Here is an 18,233-nt window from a genome sequence, read left to right as displayed (position 1 = left end):
CAGTTCTGCTTTCAACACCATTCAACGCCATCACATGATCAAGAAACTGCACCTCCTCAATATCCCACCACTCCTCATACACTGGACTCACAGTTTCCTGAGTAACAGACCACAAGCAGTTAAAGTAGGCACATCTTTCTCATCAACTGTTATCACTAACACAGGGGCCCCCCAAGGCTGTGTCCTCAGTCCTTTCCTCTATACACTATACACAAATGACTGCACTATTCCCTCACCCAGCAACATCACATATTTTAAATACTCTGATGATACTGCTATTCTCGGACTGCTCCATGACAATAACTCTATCACGGTCTATCAGAACACCATTTCTCATTTTACACAGTGGTGCACTGACAACTTTTTAGTGTTGAATGTGGACAAAACAAAAGAACTGGTCATTGAAACAACCCACACCGGACTTAACCCACTCCTCATTAATGGTAAGACAATAGAACAGGTTGCCAGTTTCACATATCTTGGACTCACCCTGGACAATAGACTTAGGTTTGATCAACATATTACATCTATCCAGTCACGTTTTCAGCAAAGACTTCATGTAATCCGCAAGCTAAGATCATTATCTGTTGCTCCTCATCTTCTTTTATTACTGTACAAAAGCATTATCCAACCTATTCTGTTATACTGTTCCGCATGTTTTTACAACATACTACCCATGCCTAACAGAAACAAACTTTTCAGTATTACCCGTATTGCTGCCAAGATTATCGGACTTCCCACACCAACACTTTCTGATCTGAACAATAATGCAATCACACGGCTAGCACTCTCAATATCACGTGACACTGATCATCCCCTGTATCGCTTCTTCAACCTCATGCCATCAGGACAAAGATACAGAACCTTACCCTGGAAAAAGGTTCGTTTCAGTAGGAGTTTTGTCCCCTCAGCCATCGTGGCATTAAACAAACTGCCCCGCCGATAGGATGGTTTCTTGTACACAGTGGGGAACTCATGTTGTTTTTGTATTGTCTTGGTGTTATGTTGTTTCTATATGTGCTGCTTTTGTTGTTGGTGTTGAACAGACCTGTGAAAATGAATATCCTTCGGGACAATAAAGATTATTATTATTATTATATATACTGTAGTACAGTCAGTGTATCCGGACAGCTCGCCACTCGCACCTCATCAAAGAAATATTTAAGCGTCACATAAAGTCCACGGCCAAAGAGACTGTCGTTAATCACTCACTGCCAAAGAGACTGTCGTTAATCACTGCCAAAGAGACTGTCGTTAATCACTGCCAAAAGAGACTGTCGTTTACCAATCACTGCCAAAAGAGACTGTCGTTTACCAATCACTGCCAAAGAGACTGTCGTTAATCACTGCCAAAGAGACTGTCGTTTATCAATCACTGCCAAAGAGACTGTCGTTTACCAATCACTGCCAAAAGAGACTGTCGTTTACCAATCACTGCCAAAGAGACTGTCGTTAATCACTGCCAAAGAGACTGTCGTTTATCAATCACTGCCAAAGAGACTGTCGTTTATCAATCACTGCCAAAAGAGACTGTCGTTTACCAATCACTGCCAAAAGAGACTGTCGTTTATCAATCACTGCCAAAGAGACTGTCGTTTATCAATCACTGCCAAAAGAGACTGTCGTTTACCAATCACTGCCAAAGAGACTGTCGTTAATCACTGCCAAAGAGACTGTCGTTTATCAATCACTGCCAAAGAGACTGTCGTTTATCAATCACTGCCAAAAGAGACTGTCGTTTACCAATCACTGCCAAAGAGACTGTCGTTAATCACTGCCAAAGAGACTGTCGTTAATCACTGCCAAAGAGACTGTCGTTAATCAATCACTGCCAAAAGAGACTGTCGTTTACCAATCACTGCCAAAGAGACTGTCGTTTATCAATCACTGCCAAAGAGACTGTCGTTTATCAATCACTGCCAAAAGAGACTGTCGTTTACCAATCACTGCCAAAGAGACTGTCGTTAATCACTGCCAAAGAGACTGTCGTTAATCACTGCCAAAGAGACTGTCGTTAATCAATCACTGCCAAAAGAGACTGTCGTTTACCAATCACTGCCAAAGAGACTGTCGTTTACCAATCACTGCCAAAAGAGACTGTCGTTAATCAATCACTGCCAAAGAGACTGTCGTTTATCAATCACTGCCAAAGAGACTGTCGTTTATCAATCACTGCCAAAGAGACTGTCGTTAATCACTGCCAAAGAGACTGTCGTTTATCAATCACTGCCAAAAGAGACTGTCGTTTACCAATCACTGCCAAAGAGACTGTCGTTAATCACTGCCAAAGAGACTGTCGTTTATCAATCACTGCCAAAGAGACTGTCGTTTATCAATCACTGCCAAAAGAGACTGTCGTTTACCAATCACTGCCAAAGAGACTGTCGTTTACCAATCACTGCCAAAGAGACTGTCGTTAATCAATCACTGCCAAAAGAGACTGTCGTTTACCAATCACTGCCAAAAGAGACTGTCGTTAATCAATCACTGCCAAAGAGACTGTCGTTAATCACTGCCAAAGAGACTGTCGTTAATCAATCACTGCCAAAAGAGACTGTCGTTAATCAATCACTGCCAAAGAGACTGTCGTTTATCACTGCCTAAGAGACTGTCATTAATCACTGCCAAAGAGACTGTCGTTTATCAATCACTGCCAAAGAGACTGTCGTTTATCACTGCCAAAGAGACTGTCATTAATCACTGCCAAAGAGACTGTCGTTTATCACTGCCAAAGAGACTGTCGTTTATCACTGCCAAAGAGACTGTCATTAATCACTGCCAAAGAGACTGTCGTTTATCACTGCCAAAGAGACTGTCATTAATCACTGCCAAAGAGACTGTCGTTTATCACTGCCAAAGAGACTGTCATTAATCACTGCCAAAGAGACTGTCGTTTACCAGTGGGAACTTACAGCCACACTTCTTTTTTTTTTTAAACCCAATTCAGTCGTGGTATATACTGTATTACCAGACAGTGGCCTTGTGGTTAGAGTGTCCGCACAGAGACTGGGAGGTCGGGGGTTCGATTCCCGGGCCGGGTCATAACCAAAGACTGTAAAAATGGGACCCAATGCCTCCCTGCTTGGCACTCAGCATCAAAGGGTTGGATTGGGGGGGGGGGGTCAAATCTACTAATCAAATTATTCCCGAGCGCGGCACGGCTGCAGCTCACCGCTCCAAGAGAGAGAGATGGGTCAAATGCGGAGAACAAATTTAACTGCGGTAACGTGTGTGTGTGTGTGTGTGTGTGTGTGTGTGTGTGTGTGTGTGTGACATCATACGATATATGTTTTATTATGTATTTCTCTTGGCAGGCTGCTGTCCAGACAGAAGAGAGAGATCCAACTGGCCATTCGTAAGAACAAGGAGACCAACGCAGTGCTGACCAGGCTGAACAGTGAGCTGCAGCAGCAGCTGAAGGTTGTCTGTCTGTCTGTCTGTCTGTCTGTCTGTCTGTCTGTCTGTCTGTCTGTCTGTCTGTACTGTACTGTACTGTACTGTACTGTACCCACACATACGCACACACACAAGCGTGCATGCATTATTAGTATTTACATCATGAGGCAGTTTTGCTACTTTGTTTTTGACAGGCAGGAAAAGTGAGTGACAAATAGACCCCTCTTCTATCTTCAATCCTTCTAGCCGCTAATAAGCCAACATATTTTTGAGTCTGGCTTAGTCATTAGCCCGGCTAGAATCCTTTAGTCATTAGCCCGGCTAGAATCCTTTAGTCATTAGCCCGGCTAGAATCCTTTAGTTATTAGCCCGGCTAGAATCCTTTAGTCATTAGCCCGGCTAGAATCCTTTAGTCATTAGCCCGGCTAGAATCCTTTAGTTATTAGCCCGGCTAGAATCCTTTAGTCATTAGCCCGGCTAGAATCCTTTAGTCATTAGCCCGGCTAGAATCCTTTAGTTATTAGCCAGGCTAGAATCCTTTAGTTATTAGCCCGGCTAGAATCCTTTAGTCATTAGCCCGGCTAGAATCCTTTAGTTATTAGCCCGGCTAGAATCCTTTAGTCATTAGCCCGGCTAGAATCCTTTAGTCATTAGCCCGGCTAGAATCCTTTAGTTATTAGCCCGGCTAGAATCCTTTAGTTATTAGCCCGGCTAGAATCCTTTAGTCATTAGCCCGGCTAGAATCCTTTAGTTATTAGCCCGGCTAGAATCCTTTAGTCATTAGCCCGGCTAGAATCCTTTAGTCATTAGCCCGGCTAGAATCCTTTAGTTATTAGCCCGGCTAGAATCCTTTAGTCATTAGCCCGGCTAGAATCCTTTAGTTATTAGCCCGGCTAGAATCCTTTAGTTATTAGCCCGGCTAGAATCCTTTAGTCATTAGCCCGGCTAGAATCCTTTAGTCATTAGCCCGGCTAGAATCCTTTAGTCATTAGCCCGGCTAGAATCCTTTAGTCATTAGCCCGGCTAGAATCCTTTAGTTATTAGCCCGGCTAGAATCCTTTAGTCATTAGCCCGGCTAGAATCCTTTAGTCATTAGCCCGGCTAGAATCCTTTAGTCATTAGCCCGGCTAGAATCCTTTAGTCATTAGCCCGGCTAGAATCCTTTAGTTATTAGCCCGGCTAGAATCCTTTAGTCATTAGCCCGGCTAGAATCCTTTAGTCATTAGCCAGGCTAGAATCCTTTAGTCATTAGCCCGGCTAGAATCCTTTAGTTATTAGCCCGGCTAGAATCCTTTAGTCATTAGCCCGGCTAGAATCCTTTAGTCATTAGCCCGGCTAGAATCCTTTAGTTATTAGCCCGGCTAGAATCCTTTAGTCATTAGCCCGGCTAGAATCCTTTAGTCATTAGCCCGGCTAGAATCCTTTAGTTATTAGCCCGGCTAGAATCCTTTAGTCATTAGCCCGGCTAGAATCCTTTAGTCATTAGCCCGGCTAGAATCCTTTAGTCATTAGCCCGGCTAGAATCCTTTAGTCATTAGCCCGGCTAGAATCCTTTAGTTATTAGCCAGGCTAGAATCCTTTAGTTATTAGCCCGGCTAGAATCCTTTAGTCATTAGCCCGGCTAGAATCCTTTAGTTATTAGCCCGGCTAGAATCCTTTAGTCATTAGCCCGGCTAGAATCCTTTAGTTATTAGCCCGGCTAGAATCCTTTAGTCATTAGCCCGGCTAGAATCCTTTAGTCATTAGCCCGGCTAGAATCCTTTAGTTATTAGCCCGGCTAGAATCCTTTAGTCATTAGCCCGGCTAGAATCCTTTAGTCATTAGCCCGGCTAGAATCCTTTAGTCATTAGCCCGGCTAGAATCCTTTAGTCATTAGCCCGGCTAGAATCCTTTAGTCATTAGCCCGGCTAGAATCCTTTAGTCATTAGCCCGGCTAGAATCCTTTAGTTATTAGCCAGGCTAGAATCCTTTAGTCATTAGCCCGGCTAGAATCCTTTAGTCATTAGCCCGGCTAGAATCCTTTAGTTATTAGCCCGGCTAGAATCCTTTAGTTATTAGCCCGGCTAGAATCCTTTAGTTATTAGCCCGGCTAGAATCCTTTAGTTATTAGCCCGGCTAGAATCCTTTAGTCATTAGCCCGGCTAGAATCCTTTAGTCATTAGCCCGGCTAGAATCCTTTAGTTATTAGCCAGGCTAGAATCCTTTAGTCATTAGCCCGGCTAGAATCCTTTAGTCATTAGCCCGGCTAGAATCCTTTAGTTATTAGCCCGGCTAGAATCCTTTAGTTATTAGCCCGGCTAGAATCCTTTAGTCATTAGCCCGGCTAGAATCCTTTAGTCATTAGCCCGGCTAGAATCCTTTAGTCATTAGCCCGGCTAGAATCCTTTAGTCATTAGCCCGGCTAGAATCCTTTAGTTATTAGCCCGGCTAGAATCCTTTAGTCATTAGCCCGGCTAGAATCCTTTAGTTATTAGCCCGGCTAGAATCCTTTAGTTATTAGCCCGGCTAGAATCCTTTAGTCATTAGCCAGGCTAGAATCCTTTAGTCATTAGCCAGGCTAGAATCCTTTAGTCATTAGCCCGGCTAGAATCCTTTAGTCATTAGCCCGGCTAGAATCCTTTAGTTATTAGCCCGGCTAGAATCCTTTAGTTATTAGCCCGGCTAGAATCCTTTAGTTATTAGCCCGGCTAGAATCCTTTAGTTATTAGCCCGGCTAGAATCCTTTAGTCATTAGCCAGGCTAGAATCCTTTAGTCATTAGCCAGGCTAGAATCCTTTAGTCATTAGCCCGGCTAGAATCCTTTAGTCATTAGCCCGGCTAGAATCCTTTAGTTATTAGCCCGGCTAGAATCCTTTAGTCATTAGCCCGGCTAGAATCCTTTAGTCATTAGCCCGGCTAGAATCCTTTAGTCATTAGCCCGGCTAGAATCCTTTAGTTATTAGCCCGGCTAGAATCCTTTAGTCATTAGCCCGGCTAGAATCCTTTAGTCATTAGCCCGGCTAGAATCCTTTAGTCATTAGCCCGGCTAGAATCCTTTAGTCATTAGCCCGGCTAGAATCCTTTAGTCATTAGCCCGGCTAGAATCCTTTAGTCATTAGCCCGGCTAGAATCCTTTAGTTATTAGCCCGGCTAGAATCCTTTAGTCATTAGCCCGGCTAGAATCCTTTAGTTATTAGCCCGGCTAGAATCCTTTAGTTATTAGCCCGGCTAGAATCCTTTAGTTATTAGCCCGGCTAGAATCCTTTAGTTATTAGCCCGGCTAGAATCCTTTAGTTATTAGCCCGGCTAGAATCCTTTAGTCATTAGCCCGGCTAGAATCCTTTAGTCATTAGCCCGGCTAGAATCCTTTAGTCATTAGCCCGGCTAGAATCCTTTAGTCATTAGCCCGGCTAGAATCCTTTAGTCATTAGCCCGGCTAGAATCCTTTAGTCATTAGCCCGGCTAGAATCCTTTAGTTATTAGCCCGGCTAGAATCCTTTAGTCATTAGCCCGGCTAGAATCCTTTAGTCATTAGCCCGGCTAGAATCCTTTAGTTATTAGCCCGGCTAGAATCCTTTAGTTATTAGCCCGGCTAGAATCCTTTAGTTATTAGCCCGGCTAGAATCCTTTAGTCATTAGCCAGGCTAGAATCCTTTAGTTATTAGCCCGGCTAGAATCCTTTAGTCATTAGCCCGGCTAGAATCCTTTAGTTATTAGCCCGGCTAGAATCCTTTAGTTATTAGCCCGGCTAGAATCCTTTAGTCATTAGCCCGGCTAGAATCCTTTAGTCATTAGCCCGGCTAGAATCCTTTAGTTATTAGCCCGGCTAGAATCCTTTAGTCATTAGCCCGGCTAGAATCCTTTAGTCATTAGCCCGGCTAGAATCCTTTAGTCATTAGCCCGGCTAGAATCCTTTAGTTATTAGCCCGGCTAGAATCCTTTAGTCATTAGCCCGGCTAGAATCCTTTAGTTATTAGCCCGGCTAGAATCCTTTAGTCATTAGCCCGGCTAGAATCCTTTAGTCATTAGCCCGGCTAGAATCCTTTAGTTATTAGCCCGGCTAGAATCCTTTAGTTATTAGCCCGGCTAGAATCCTTTAGTTATTAGCCCGGCTAGAATCCTTTAGTTATTAGCCCGGCTAGAATCCTTTAGTCATTAGCCCGGCTAGAATCCTTTAGTCATTAGCCCGGCTAGAATCCTTTAGTTATTAGCCCGGCTAGAATCCTTTAGTCATTAGCCCGGCTAGAATCCTTTAGTTATTAGCCCGGCTAGAATCCTTTAGTCATTAGCCCGGCTAGAATCCTTTAGTCATTAGCCCGGCTAGAATCCTTTAGTTATTAGCCCGGCTAGAATCCTTTAGTCATTAGCCCGGCTAGAATCCTTTAGTTATTAGCCCGGCTAGAATCCTTTAGTTATTAGCCCGGCTAGAATCCTGTTATTAGCCCGGCTAGAATCCTTTAGTTATTAGCCCGGCTAGAATCCTTTTTGCCAGCATCATTCTTGTGAGAGCAACAGAGGGTTGTTGTACTTAGTTGTCTGTTGGTTTGTATCATTCATGTTGTTCTGTAAGAGTGGTGGTATTATTAGGGGCTTGTTTGTTGTGTGTGCCTCGACGGAGCGGGCCGGTAGAGTTTCTGCTCTCTGCGCTGGTTGTGGTGGGACGGACTGTACGCGGGCCTTGATGCCGTCGTAATGTTGTGTCGTAATGTTGATCTACAAGCTCACAACGCGTCGCGCTGCGACGCGTTGTGAGCTTGTAGATCGGCTGTTTTCAGCATGCAACTAATTTGTACAATGACTTAAACTGCATCTCTTGTTGTCCACTAGTTCCTTCCTAACATTTTAGTCTAGTTTTTATTTGTTGACGATATTGTCAGTATATTTAGTCTTAGTCATCATAGCTTAGTTTCCATTTAGTTTTCGTCAGTGAAAAAAGGTCGACGAACATTTTTCGTCTTAAGTTTTAGTCGACGAAATCAGCCCTGCATGTTTGGCCACTCGCAGATGGCCTCATTTCTCTTCCAGAGCTATGAATGATCTCACGTCAGAGCGTTTAGGGATTCAGGTTAAAAAGGTTTCTCTTTCACTCCTTAGGCTAGCATCGTTCTTCTGGGTCCCAACGTCCCAATAGGCAGACCTTCTGCGAAAATAGCTGATCTACAAGCACACAAGTTAACGTACAATTCCATTTAGTTTTAGTCATATTTTTGTCACCATGTTTTAGATGTTTTAGTGTTAGTCTAGAGTTTTAGTTGACTAAAATATCATACGATTTTAATCCACTAAATCTATACAGACAGTTTTGGCGGGCCTCGATGTGATGCAATGTCTGATGATGTAAGCGTGAAATTTACTTGTAGTTATAGTTCTACTGAATCGTAACATTTTAGTGTCGTTTTTATTTGTTGACCAAAATTGTCAGTATATTTAATCATTTTTATAGTGAGTGGCAAAGTGAGTTTAACGTTGTTTAATGCAATCAGATGTTTCTGTTTGAATGTCTGGGCTGTCGAGGACAGGAAGTAGTAGTTCCCGCATAACGTCAGAGAATGACGATGATACAATTTACAATTTAGGCATTTATCAGACGCTCTTAATCCAGAGCGACTTACATTAACTCATAGAATGCTGAAAGCGTTTTTAAACGTTTTATTATAGCCAAGCGCAAGAAGCGCATAACGTTTTTATACGTTTTATGGTCCAAAAAACGTTTTTTTATTGATTACTTTAGTTCAACTATATTTGCGCCCGGACAACTCATAATGTAACACCGATCGGCTCTAAAAAGAGTTAAAACCCCCCCCTGCTGAAAAGAGGTGTTGGTCTGAGAAGCGTCTGGCACCGCCTATTGGTTGGTCTATGCGAGGACGTACGACGTAATGGATACGGCCGTCCGGCATAGACCAACGCAGATGTCAGGGGATCTAAAATGGATGGGACAATGCTCTTGTTTGTGTGAATACACTCGATTCCCCCTCCCCTCCTGTTTCTACATGGTTTCTCCCGAGGGAGAATGGTGGGGGGGGGGGGTCTCTTCCTCTTGGATCGCATTGGCAGTTCCCCCCCCACTCCCGAGTCCCCCTGCACTCTCATTCTCGGAACAAGATACAACGCGATTTGCTCTCTGCCCGTATATAAACCTGCAACGATCGGCATTTGATTTCATAACGTAACGTTTGCCAGACACATGTGGAGTTAGTCATGGACAGATTGCACATCATTATCGAGGGCCCGCCATGATACGTTGGTCGCTGATCGCAAGCCGTACTGCTGCTGCGCTGCTGGCATCCAACCATCCAATCCATCCCCCTTTCTCGTTACAACAGGCTATTATAAACTCACCGTCGAGCAGCCTGCCCTGCACCTAATGTGATAAAATGAACGGCAGGACAAAATCGGATCGATTATTATCTGTCTATCAGCAACATACGGGTGTTTGTCTTGCAACGACAGGTGGTGCTTTCTCGTTTTTTTTCTTCCAAATACGTTGACGTGCTGCTTCTGCTGACTGCTGCTGCCGCATCCATCTCGTTGTTTTTCTTGTTTTTTTCCCAAACATGTCCAGACACAATCCGATCCAGTCTCGCGTCTCACCTTATAGATACGCGAGACTGGATCGATGAGGTTAGTGGTATGTCTGGACATGTTTGGAGCGGCACACGACAATCGACAATAATGTTGATTATGCAAGATCATTTCCTCAAAGCCTAGTTGCCCCCCCCCCCGTTACTGCGATTGTTTGTAGCTCGAATCACAGAATGAGTTCAATGAGCGTAGGGAGAGGGCACATATGGGGCTACGATTGAAGAAAGTTTCCAAGTCCGTTTTATGATCAGATAATGTGCATCAAGACTCTCTGCTTTCATAAGAAAAAAACTAATACTGTAATTGCGAATGCAATGAGCACTTACTATGAGACCTAGCAGATCACGTCTGTCTGTCTGTCTGTCTGTCTGTCTGTCTGTCTGTCTGTGTGTGTGTGTGTGTGTGTCTGTCTGTCCCGCTTACTGTATATGTGGACCTGGCCCTTTTGTGCCCATATATGGAGCTGAGTGATTTGTGAGTCATGGTGACATGAGTGTGATGGCGTGGTCCTGCTTTGGGGACTCCTTATATGGTTATGGCTGAGTCATGGTGACATGAGTGTGATGGCGTCTTTTGTGACCATATATGGAGCTGGCGTGGTCCAAGCACTAACTATGACACCCTGCAGATCATGTCTGTAATTTATTCTAATTGTTATTGCAATTTACGATCTGCGTTCGCCTTCCGCGTTCGCGCGTCTTACTCGTAATAATAAAAATCACACCCCTGTGAAGTGAGCAGTGCAATGTTGTGAAGTGAGCAGTGCAACATTGCACTGCTCACTTCACTGGGGTGTGATTTCTATTATTATTACAGTATTAGTATTTTTCTTATGAAAGCAGAGAGTATTCTGTTTCATACGGTATATAGTATGTACATGTCGCTATAGGCCTTATTTTGTGAATATTTAGTTGTTAGGTCCATGCTCTCTAAAATTATCTTTTTCAGAGAACTTTAGAGATGGCATGGGCCTGAATAACTATTATTCACAAAATAAGGCCTATAGCGACATGTACATACTATATACCGTATGAAACAGTCGACTCTCTGCTTTCATAAGAAAAATACTAATACTGTAATAATAATAAAAATCACACCCCTGTGAAGTGAGCAGTGCAATTGCACTGCTCACTTCACAGGGGTGTGATTTTTCTGGGTGGTATTTTTCTTATGAAAGCAGAGAGTCTACTGTTTCATACGGTATATAGTATGTACATGTCGCTATAGGCCTTATTTTGTGAATAATAGTTCTTCGGGTCCATGCCTTCTCTAAAGTTCTCTGGTGGGCGCAAGCTGCATTCAATAGCCAATTAGTGACAAACTGTATATGTGTACAATGTGTACTGTTTTCCTCCTAAAAGTAGACATTCAGGGCTTTCATTCGGTATATGGTTTGTATAGGATATTATTTGTGCTCAATTTTATATCGGTCTTTTGAACTAAAAAAACTGAACTGAAATGTCTGTCAACTTCAGGCCTCCATATCTCTGTTGTTTTTTTTCACAAGCAGCGTGCAGGCAAAAGCAGGTGTTAGAAAAAGGTCAATATCTCCAGAATGGAAGATGGTAGAATCATAATTTTTTTTTAAATTGAAGTGGACAAGTTGGGCTTTCTTTTTATTTATGCGATTGTGATTCTCGCTATAAGAGGCCCCTCGCTGTGGGCCCCCCAAAAAGTTCAAAAAGCCCATGTTAAGCCTTCAGCACCAGTAAGCCTTGGTCCGCTAGAACCTGTAGCAGTCTATGTGTTAAGCAAGAACAAAAGCATGGGAATACATCACATAAAAGCATTTATCATGAAACATGCGTAAGCTAAGAAAGTAACAGTGGAATATATATATAATGAAACTATACATATATACTACTATGCTATACATATGTACTATAGCGTGCTATGACTACATACAATGTAATTATAGTGGCGTCTACATAACATGCTATATGTCTGTATCAAATGCTATCTAAGTCTAGATAAATGCTATCTAAGGGGGTGGGGTAAGTGCTATGGGCCATGATGGAGTCTGAAAAGGTGGGTTTTCAGACTACGGCGGAAGATTGGGAGTGATGCTGCAGTTCTGACTGCAATGGGAAGTGCATTCCACAGTTTTGGAGCATCATGACGATGATGTCACATGCGGCATGACGATGATGTCACATGCTGCATGACGATGATGTCACTCACATGCAGCATGACGATGATGTCACATGCAGCATGACGATGATGTCACATGCATCATGACGATGATGTCACATGCAGCATGACGATGATGTCATACTGTCTGTTCCGTAACCGTCAGTGGAGAAAACAGGTATTAGTCGACGAACAACATTTTTCGGCATATAGTTTTTAAGTCGACAAAATCAACACTGGTGATGCAGAACGAAGTGGACCCTGTTGTTCTGTCCCCCCTGGGACCCCCTCTGATCCGGTCCCGGTCCCTCCCATCCATCACCCTCCAGAACCTGTTGTTCTGTCCGCCCTGGGACCCCCTCTGATCCGGGCCCGGTCCCTCCCATCCATCACCCTCCAGAACCTGTTGTTCTGTCCACCCTGGGACCCCCTCTGACCGGCCCGTTCCCTCCTGGCTGTAGCAGCGCTGAGTGTTTGCATTAGGGACCCCTCTCCTCTGTGACACCTCGCTGAGTGTTTGCATTAGGGACCCCTCTCCTCTGTGACACCTCGCTGAGTGCTGGAACACATGCTGCATGCCTGCCATTCCTCCCCGAGTCCCTCCTCACTCTGAGAGACCTGTGTGTGTGTGTGTGTGTGTGTGTGTGTGTGTGTGCGTGTGTGTGTGTGTGTGTGTGTGTGTGTGTGTGTGCGCGTGTGTGTGTGTGTGTGTGTGTGTGTGTGTGTGTGTGTGTGCGCGTGTGTGCGTGTGTGTGTGTGTGTGTGTGTGTGTGCGCGTGTGTGTGTGTGTGTGTGTGTGTGTGTGTGCGCGTGTGTGCGTGTGCGTGTGTAAACTCCTGTCTGTCTTTCTTTCTTTCTCTGTATTATTTATTTTCCTTTCTCCCTCTGTCTGTCTCTCTCTGACTTCCCCTCTGTTTGCGTGCGTGTGGGTTTTCTCTCTCTCTGTCTCTCTCTCTCTCTCTCTCTCTCTCTCTCTCTCTCTGTCCCCGATACAACGGGGCCCTCTCTCTGTCTCTGTCTCTCTCTCTCTCTCTCTCTCTCTCTCTCTCTCTCTCTCTCTCTCTCTCTCTCTCTCTCTCTCTCTCTCCAACGGGGCTCTGCAGATTGAATGGAGTGAACAGATCTAGGAATGTCTGTCTCAGCCGTTCGGCTCCGATGTCATTTCAGGCCCTGAATGAACACACACACACACACACACACACTCACACACACACACACACACACACACACACACACACACACACAGCCTTCTGGCCTATAGTGTAAGGTATACAGTCGGTGGAGTGCAGTCCCAGCTCCAGTGGTGTAACAGTAGCAGCCATATAGGTGCTCTGTACTCCAGCCCCACTCCGCTCGGGGAGAGTCCCATGGATTCTGCGGTGAAAAAAGGCCGTGCGTGCCTTCCTTTATTTAGCCTCCTGCACATTCCAGAGAGCCTTTGGCATCCACAACTGTCTCCTTCCACAGGCAGACAGTTGGGCAGCCATGAAGCTATGTGTGGAGTAGAAGTAGAAGGAGCGAGCAGGGCGGGCCGAACCGAACCAAATGCGCCCACCCTGCAGAATGACTACCATTCAGCACACAGAATGACTATAGCATGCAGCACACAGAATGACTATAGCATGCAGCACACAGAATGACTAGCATGACTACCATTCAGCACACAGAATGACTAGCATACACTACAGCATGCAGAGGAGAAGTCATAACAGAACCATCTAAACACTACAGCATGCAGAGGAGAAGTCATAACAGAACCATCTAAACACTACAGCATGCAGAGGAGAAGTCATAACAGAACCATCTAAACACTACAGCATGCAGAGGAGAAGTCATAACAGAACCATCTAAACACTACAGCATGCAGAGGAGAAGTCATAACAGAACCATTTAAACACTACAGCATGCAGAGGAGAAGTCATAACAGAGCCATCTAAACACTACAGCATGCAGAGGAGAAGTCATAACAGAACCATCTAAACACTACAGCATGCAGAGGAGAAGTCATAACAGAACCATTTAAACACTACAGCATGCAGAGGAGAAGTCATAACAGAACCATCTAAACACTACAGCATGCAGAGGAGAAGTCATAACAGAACCATCTAAACACTACAGCATGCAGAGGAGAAGTCATAACAGAACCATCTAAACACTACAGCATGCAGAGGAGAAGTCATAACAGAACCATCTAAACACTACAACATGCAGAGGAGAAGTCATAACAGAACCATCTAAACACTACAGCATGCAGTCATAACAGAACCATCTAAACACTACAGCATGCAGTCATAACAGAACCATCTAAACACTACAGCATGCAGTCATAACAGAACCATCTAAACACTACAGCATGCAGTCATAACAGAACCATCTAAACACTGCAGCATGCAGTCATAACAGAACCATCTAAACACTACAGCATGCAGTCATAACAGAACCATCTAAACACTACAGCATGCAGTCATAACAGAACCATCTAAACACTACAGAATGCAGAGGAGAAGTCATAACAGAACCATCTAAACACTACAGCATGCAGAGGAGAAGTCATAACAGAACCATCTAAACACTAAGCATGCAGTCATAACAGAACCATCTAAACACTACAGCATGCAGTCATAACAGAACCATCTAAACACTACAGCATGCAGTCATAACAGAACCATCCATCTAGACCACATGACTCAATCCCCCACAATGCAACACGTTGTTTTCAAGAGCGTTGCACACAAACATCAGTAGCATTATTAAGTTATATGCAAAGAGAACTCTACCAATTCCATTTCCTCCCTCTAGTTCCTGTCCCATGTGTGTCTTATTATATAATATGTAACCTTAACCCATTCTGACCGGGCACCCATTTTGGTGTTGGCATCATGTTATGCTTTACCTATTGAAAAATAGCAGATCTACAAGCTCATATCGCGCCACCGAGTGGCGCGATACGAGCTTGTAGATCTGCTATTTTTGAAAAATTCGAAGAACGACTGACATTTTTAGAATCTGATCTCAGGTCAGAATGGGTTCATCAGACCAGTGTGTGTCCAGTGGAAACCTTGTATGAATCTGATCTCAGGTCAGAATGGGTTAAACAATTTGCAGCACAGGGATGATAATTATTAGTAGATCTTGGTCATTTTGAAAGTAGCTCTCAAGCCCAAGACAGTGTGAGCACCCCTGCTATCGAGGGTATGATATAGATTGCAACAAACAACATTAAACTCACCGACATTTCAGCTGTACGGAATCTGAAACGTTTTTTTTTTGTTTCATAGAAATCCACCGTAGACATGATGTTGTTATGAGCTACTTTCTATCATCAATACATTCCATGCAAGTTCATTCAGCGCTCATTTTGAATAACACGACGTCCTGGGGGGGGGGGGGGGGGGGAGTGATGTGCACATTCTCTATTAGAAGCCGGGGTTAAGTGACAGGGTCAACTTCGACACGTAGACTGGGTGGGGAGCCGTGGCCGGGGGGGTCGAACCGGGGGGGTCAAACCGGAGGTGACCTCATACCATTCCCAGACTGGCCTCCTCTCTGTCCAGTCTCTGTACAATATTCATTCATTCTGTCAGCCACACGGCCAACCAAATGTATTCTACAATATTCATTCATTCAGTCAGCCACACGGCCAACCAAATGTATTCTACAATATTCATTCATTCATTCAGCCACACGGCCAACCTATGTATTCCACAATATTCATTCTGTGAGCAGAGCTATGAAGTCTGAACATCCTGTTTACCATGAGAACCATGGGGCTCTCATGGATGGTTCCATCAGTTGCATCACTGATGTGTCGTTTTGTTTTTGCTTTGTTTTTTCTTCAGGAAGTTCATCAGGAGAGGACGACGTTGGAGTCACAGCTGGATGTCCTGCGTCCTCTGGTGTCTACGTGACCACCGTGGCGTCTAGGTGACCACCGGACCACCCTGGAAGACCCCCCCCCCCCGCCCCCACACGGCCACTGGACACCAATAGCGCTGTCTCGCCTCACAGCTAGAAGGTCCTGGGTTTATGGGCACTGCGTCTTCCTCAGCGCTCGTATCCTAGGTGGGGTTTGCCAAAAGAATGGGCCTTTCTCATGTGTGGAGTTTGCATGTTCTCCCCGTGTCCCCTAGCCTAGTGTAGGTACCCTCACAAAACACATGCAGTAATCCTGGTCTCTATATTACTGCCTCCCCCTGGCCAGCCGGGGCGCCTGATGGAGGGGAAAGTAACGGGAAAACAAACTACCCAGTGTCAGGTGATAAGGAGCGGCCAACTCACTCCTCATGCATTTAAAGAAAGCATGGCGAGCCCTGTTCGGGACTCTCCCCAGGTTCATGGCAGAGGGAGAGTATACAGCGGCCAGCATTACAGATTACAGAGTATTACAGAGTATTACAGATTACAGATTACAGAGTATTACTGAGTATTACAGAGTATTACAGAGTATTACAGATTACAGATTACAGAGTATTACAGAGTATTACAGATTACAGAGTATTACAGAGTATTACAGAGTATTACAGATTACAGATTACAGAGTATCACAGATTACCGAGTATGCAGCGGCCAGCATTACAGATTAGGCAGCGGGTGAAAAATCTGTTACAAAAACCGTGGGATAATAATTATTTTTTTAATATCTTTTAGAATTAAAATGATGCGTGACTGCAAAGATGAAACGGTGTGTGTGTGTGTGGGGAGGGGGGCTTCCGTTGTACAGTCTGGCTCGAGAGACTATACCGATTCAGTTGTCCTCAAAACCCCGCCTACCAATGGCTGTGATTGGCTGAGATGTGCTGAGGGAGGGATTTTGTTTTGGTTCACTCGACGAGTCCTAGAATACGGTGCAAATAACGACGACTAGTTTTCAAATTACCTTTTGGTTTTCCCTTTCGGCTTAATGTCCTACCATATGCTGTCTACATTTCTTTATTTTTTTATATATATATTTTTTTATCCCACGATTTTGTAACCCATTTTTCACCCCTGTGTCAATCATCTAATGTGATCCTGGGCTCTACACACCCTCCACCAACCTAGTCCCCATATATGGGGGACAAGGGGAGACCAACCTAGTCCCCATATATGGGGGACAAGGGGAGAGCAACGGACTTGAACTCATGCTTCCTTCATGCCCGAGTGTCCAAGTTGCTCCTTTACACCTAGCCTCGATACCCAGGCTTTCATTTCGTCTGCGCGAAAAATGAAAGCCTGGAGGAACGCATTGGCTGCCTTGGTCTAGAAGTGGGAGTCAACGCTTCCGGGTGGGCGTCGCTCCAAATGATGTGACGTAGCGCTTCACTAGGTGGGAGAGGAGTGGCCAGAGCTGACGGACTGATCGGTGAGATCCAATCAGGGCGTGCGCAAATCTCAGCCGCGACCCACCCCTATAGACCAGAAACTTAACACGTTTGCTACTTTACACCTGACAGGGGGGAGTTTCCCTGGTTGGACGTAGCGCGTGGAAGGAACACGTTATTCCAACCAGTTCCTTTCCCCTCCATCAGGCGCCCCGGCTGGCCAGGGGGAGGCAGTTTAGAGACCAGGATTACTGCATGTTTTTTGTGAGGGTACCTCCTACTCTAGGGGACACGGGGAGAACATGCAAACTCCTGTCTGCTGTCTACATTTCTGACTATTAAAGTCAACCAATCAGATTGATAAGAGGACCTGAGGACCAATGAAATTCGAGCTGGCAGATTTGTGCAGGTTCCCACTGGCTCCACGAAATATACAGGAGGACACTGAGTGAAGCAAAAGGAGCGCTCCCGAAAAAAGAAAAGAAAAACTGCCACAACACAGTGACGTTTTAATTTGACTCTCACGTTAATTTATACACTGTCGTTATGTTTTTATTGTTCAACGGGGAGTAAATATGAAGACAGAAAAACGGTTGATTGATGATCATTCTCTTAGATGTTATAAAGATGTTAAACTCCAGTCAACCCAGCTGATGCCTTTCAAGTGGTTTGTGGCCTAAACAGAAAAAAACTCTCCGTTCTCATTGAAAAGAATCAAAGTTCGCTCCCTTACGAAGAGGGTTTGGTTTAGTATGTTTGTGTGTTTTTTGAGTGGTGCAACCACTCCTACAACCAGCAATGTCCGTGTATGTACCTGTTTGTGTACCTGAATGAGCACGAGTA

General features: G+C 44.6%; 1 protein-coding gene across 1 annotated transcript in view; it reads left to right on the top strand.

The window, feature by feature from the left end:
• reps2 (RALBP1 associated Eps domain containing 2) overlaps nt 1–16,051 on the top strand; it is a gene marked incomplete at its 5' end in the record, with an annotated part of 82,836 nt that extends 66,785 nt beyond the window's left edge. The window contains 2 exon segments of the mRNA XM_080769644.1: nt 3,315–3,420; nt 15,930–16,051. Of these exon segments, the coding sequence (XP_080625770.1) occupies nt 3,315–3,420; nt 15,930–15,998 (175 nt within the window). The 3' untranslated portion in view covers nt 15,999–16,051.
• Nucleotides 16,052–18,233: the final 2,182 nt, after the last annotated feature.

The sequence above is a fragment of the Protomyctophum bolini genome, assembly GCF_963924005.1.
Source record: "Protomyctophum bolini genome assembly, chromosome: 8".
Taxonomy (NCBI): Eukaryota; Metazoa; Chordata; class Actinopteri; order Myctophiformes; family Myctophidae; genus Protomyctophum; species Protomyctophum bolini.
This window is presented reverse-complemented; position numbering and strand designations above follow the sequence as displayed.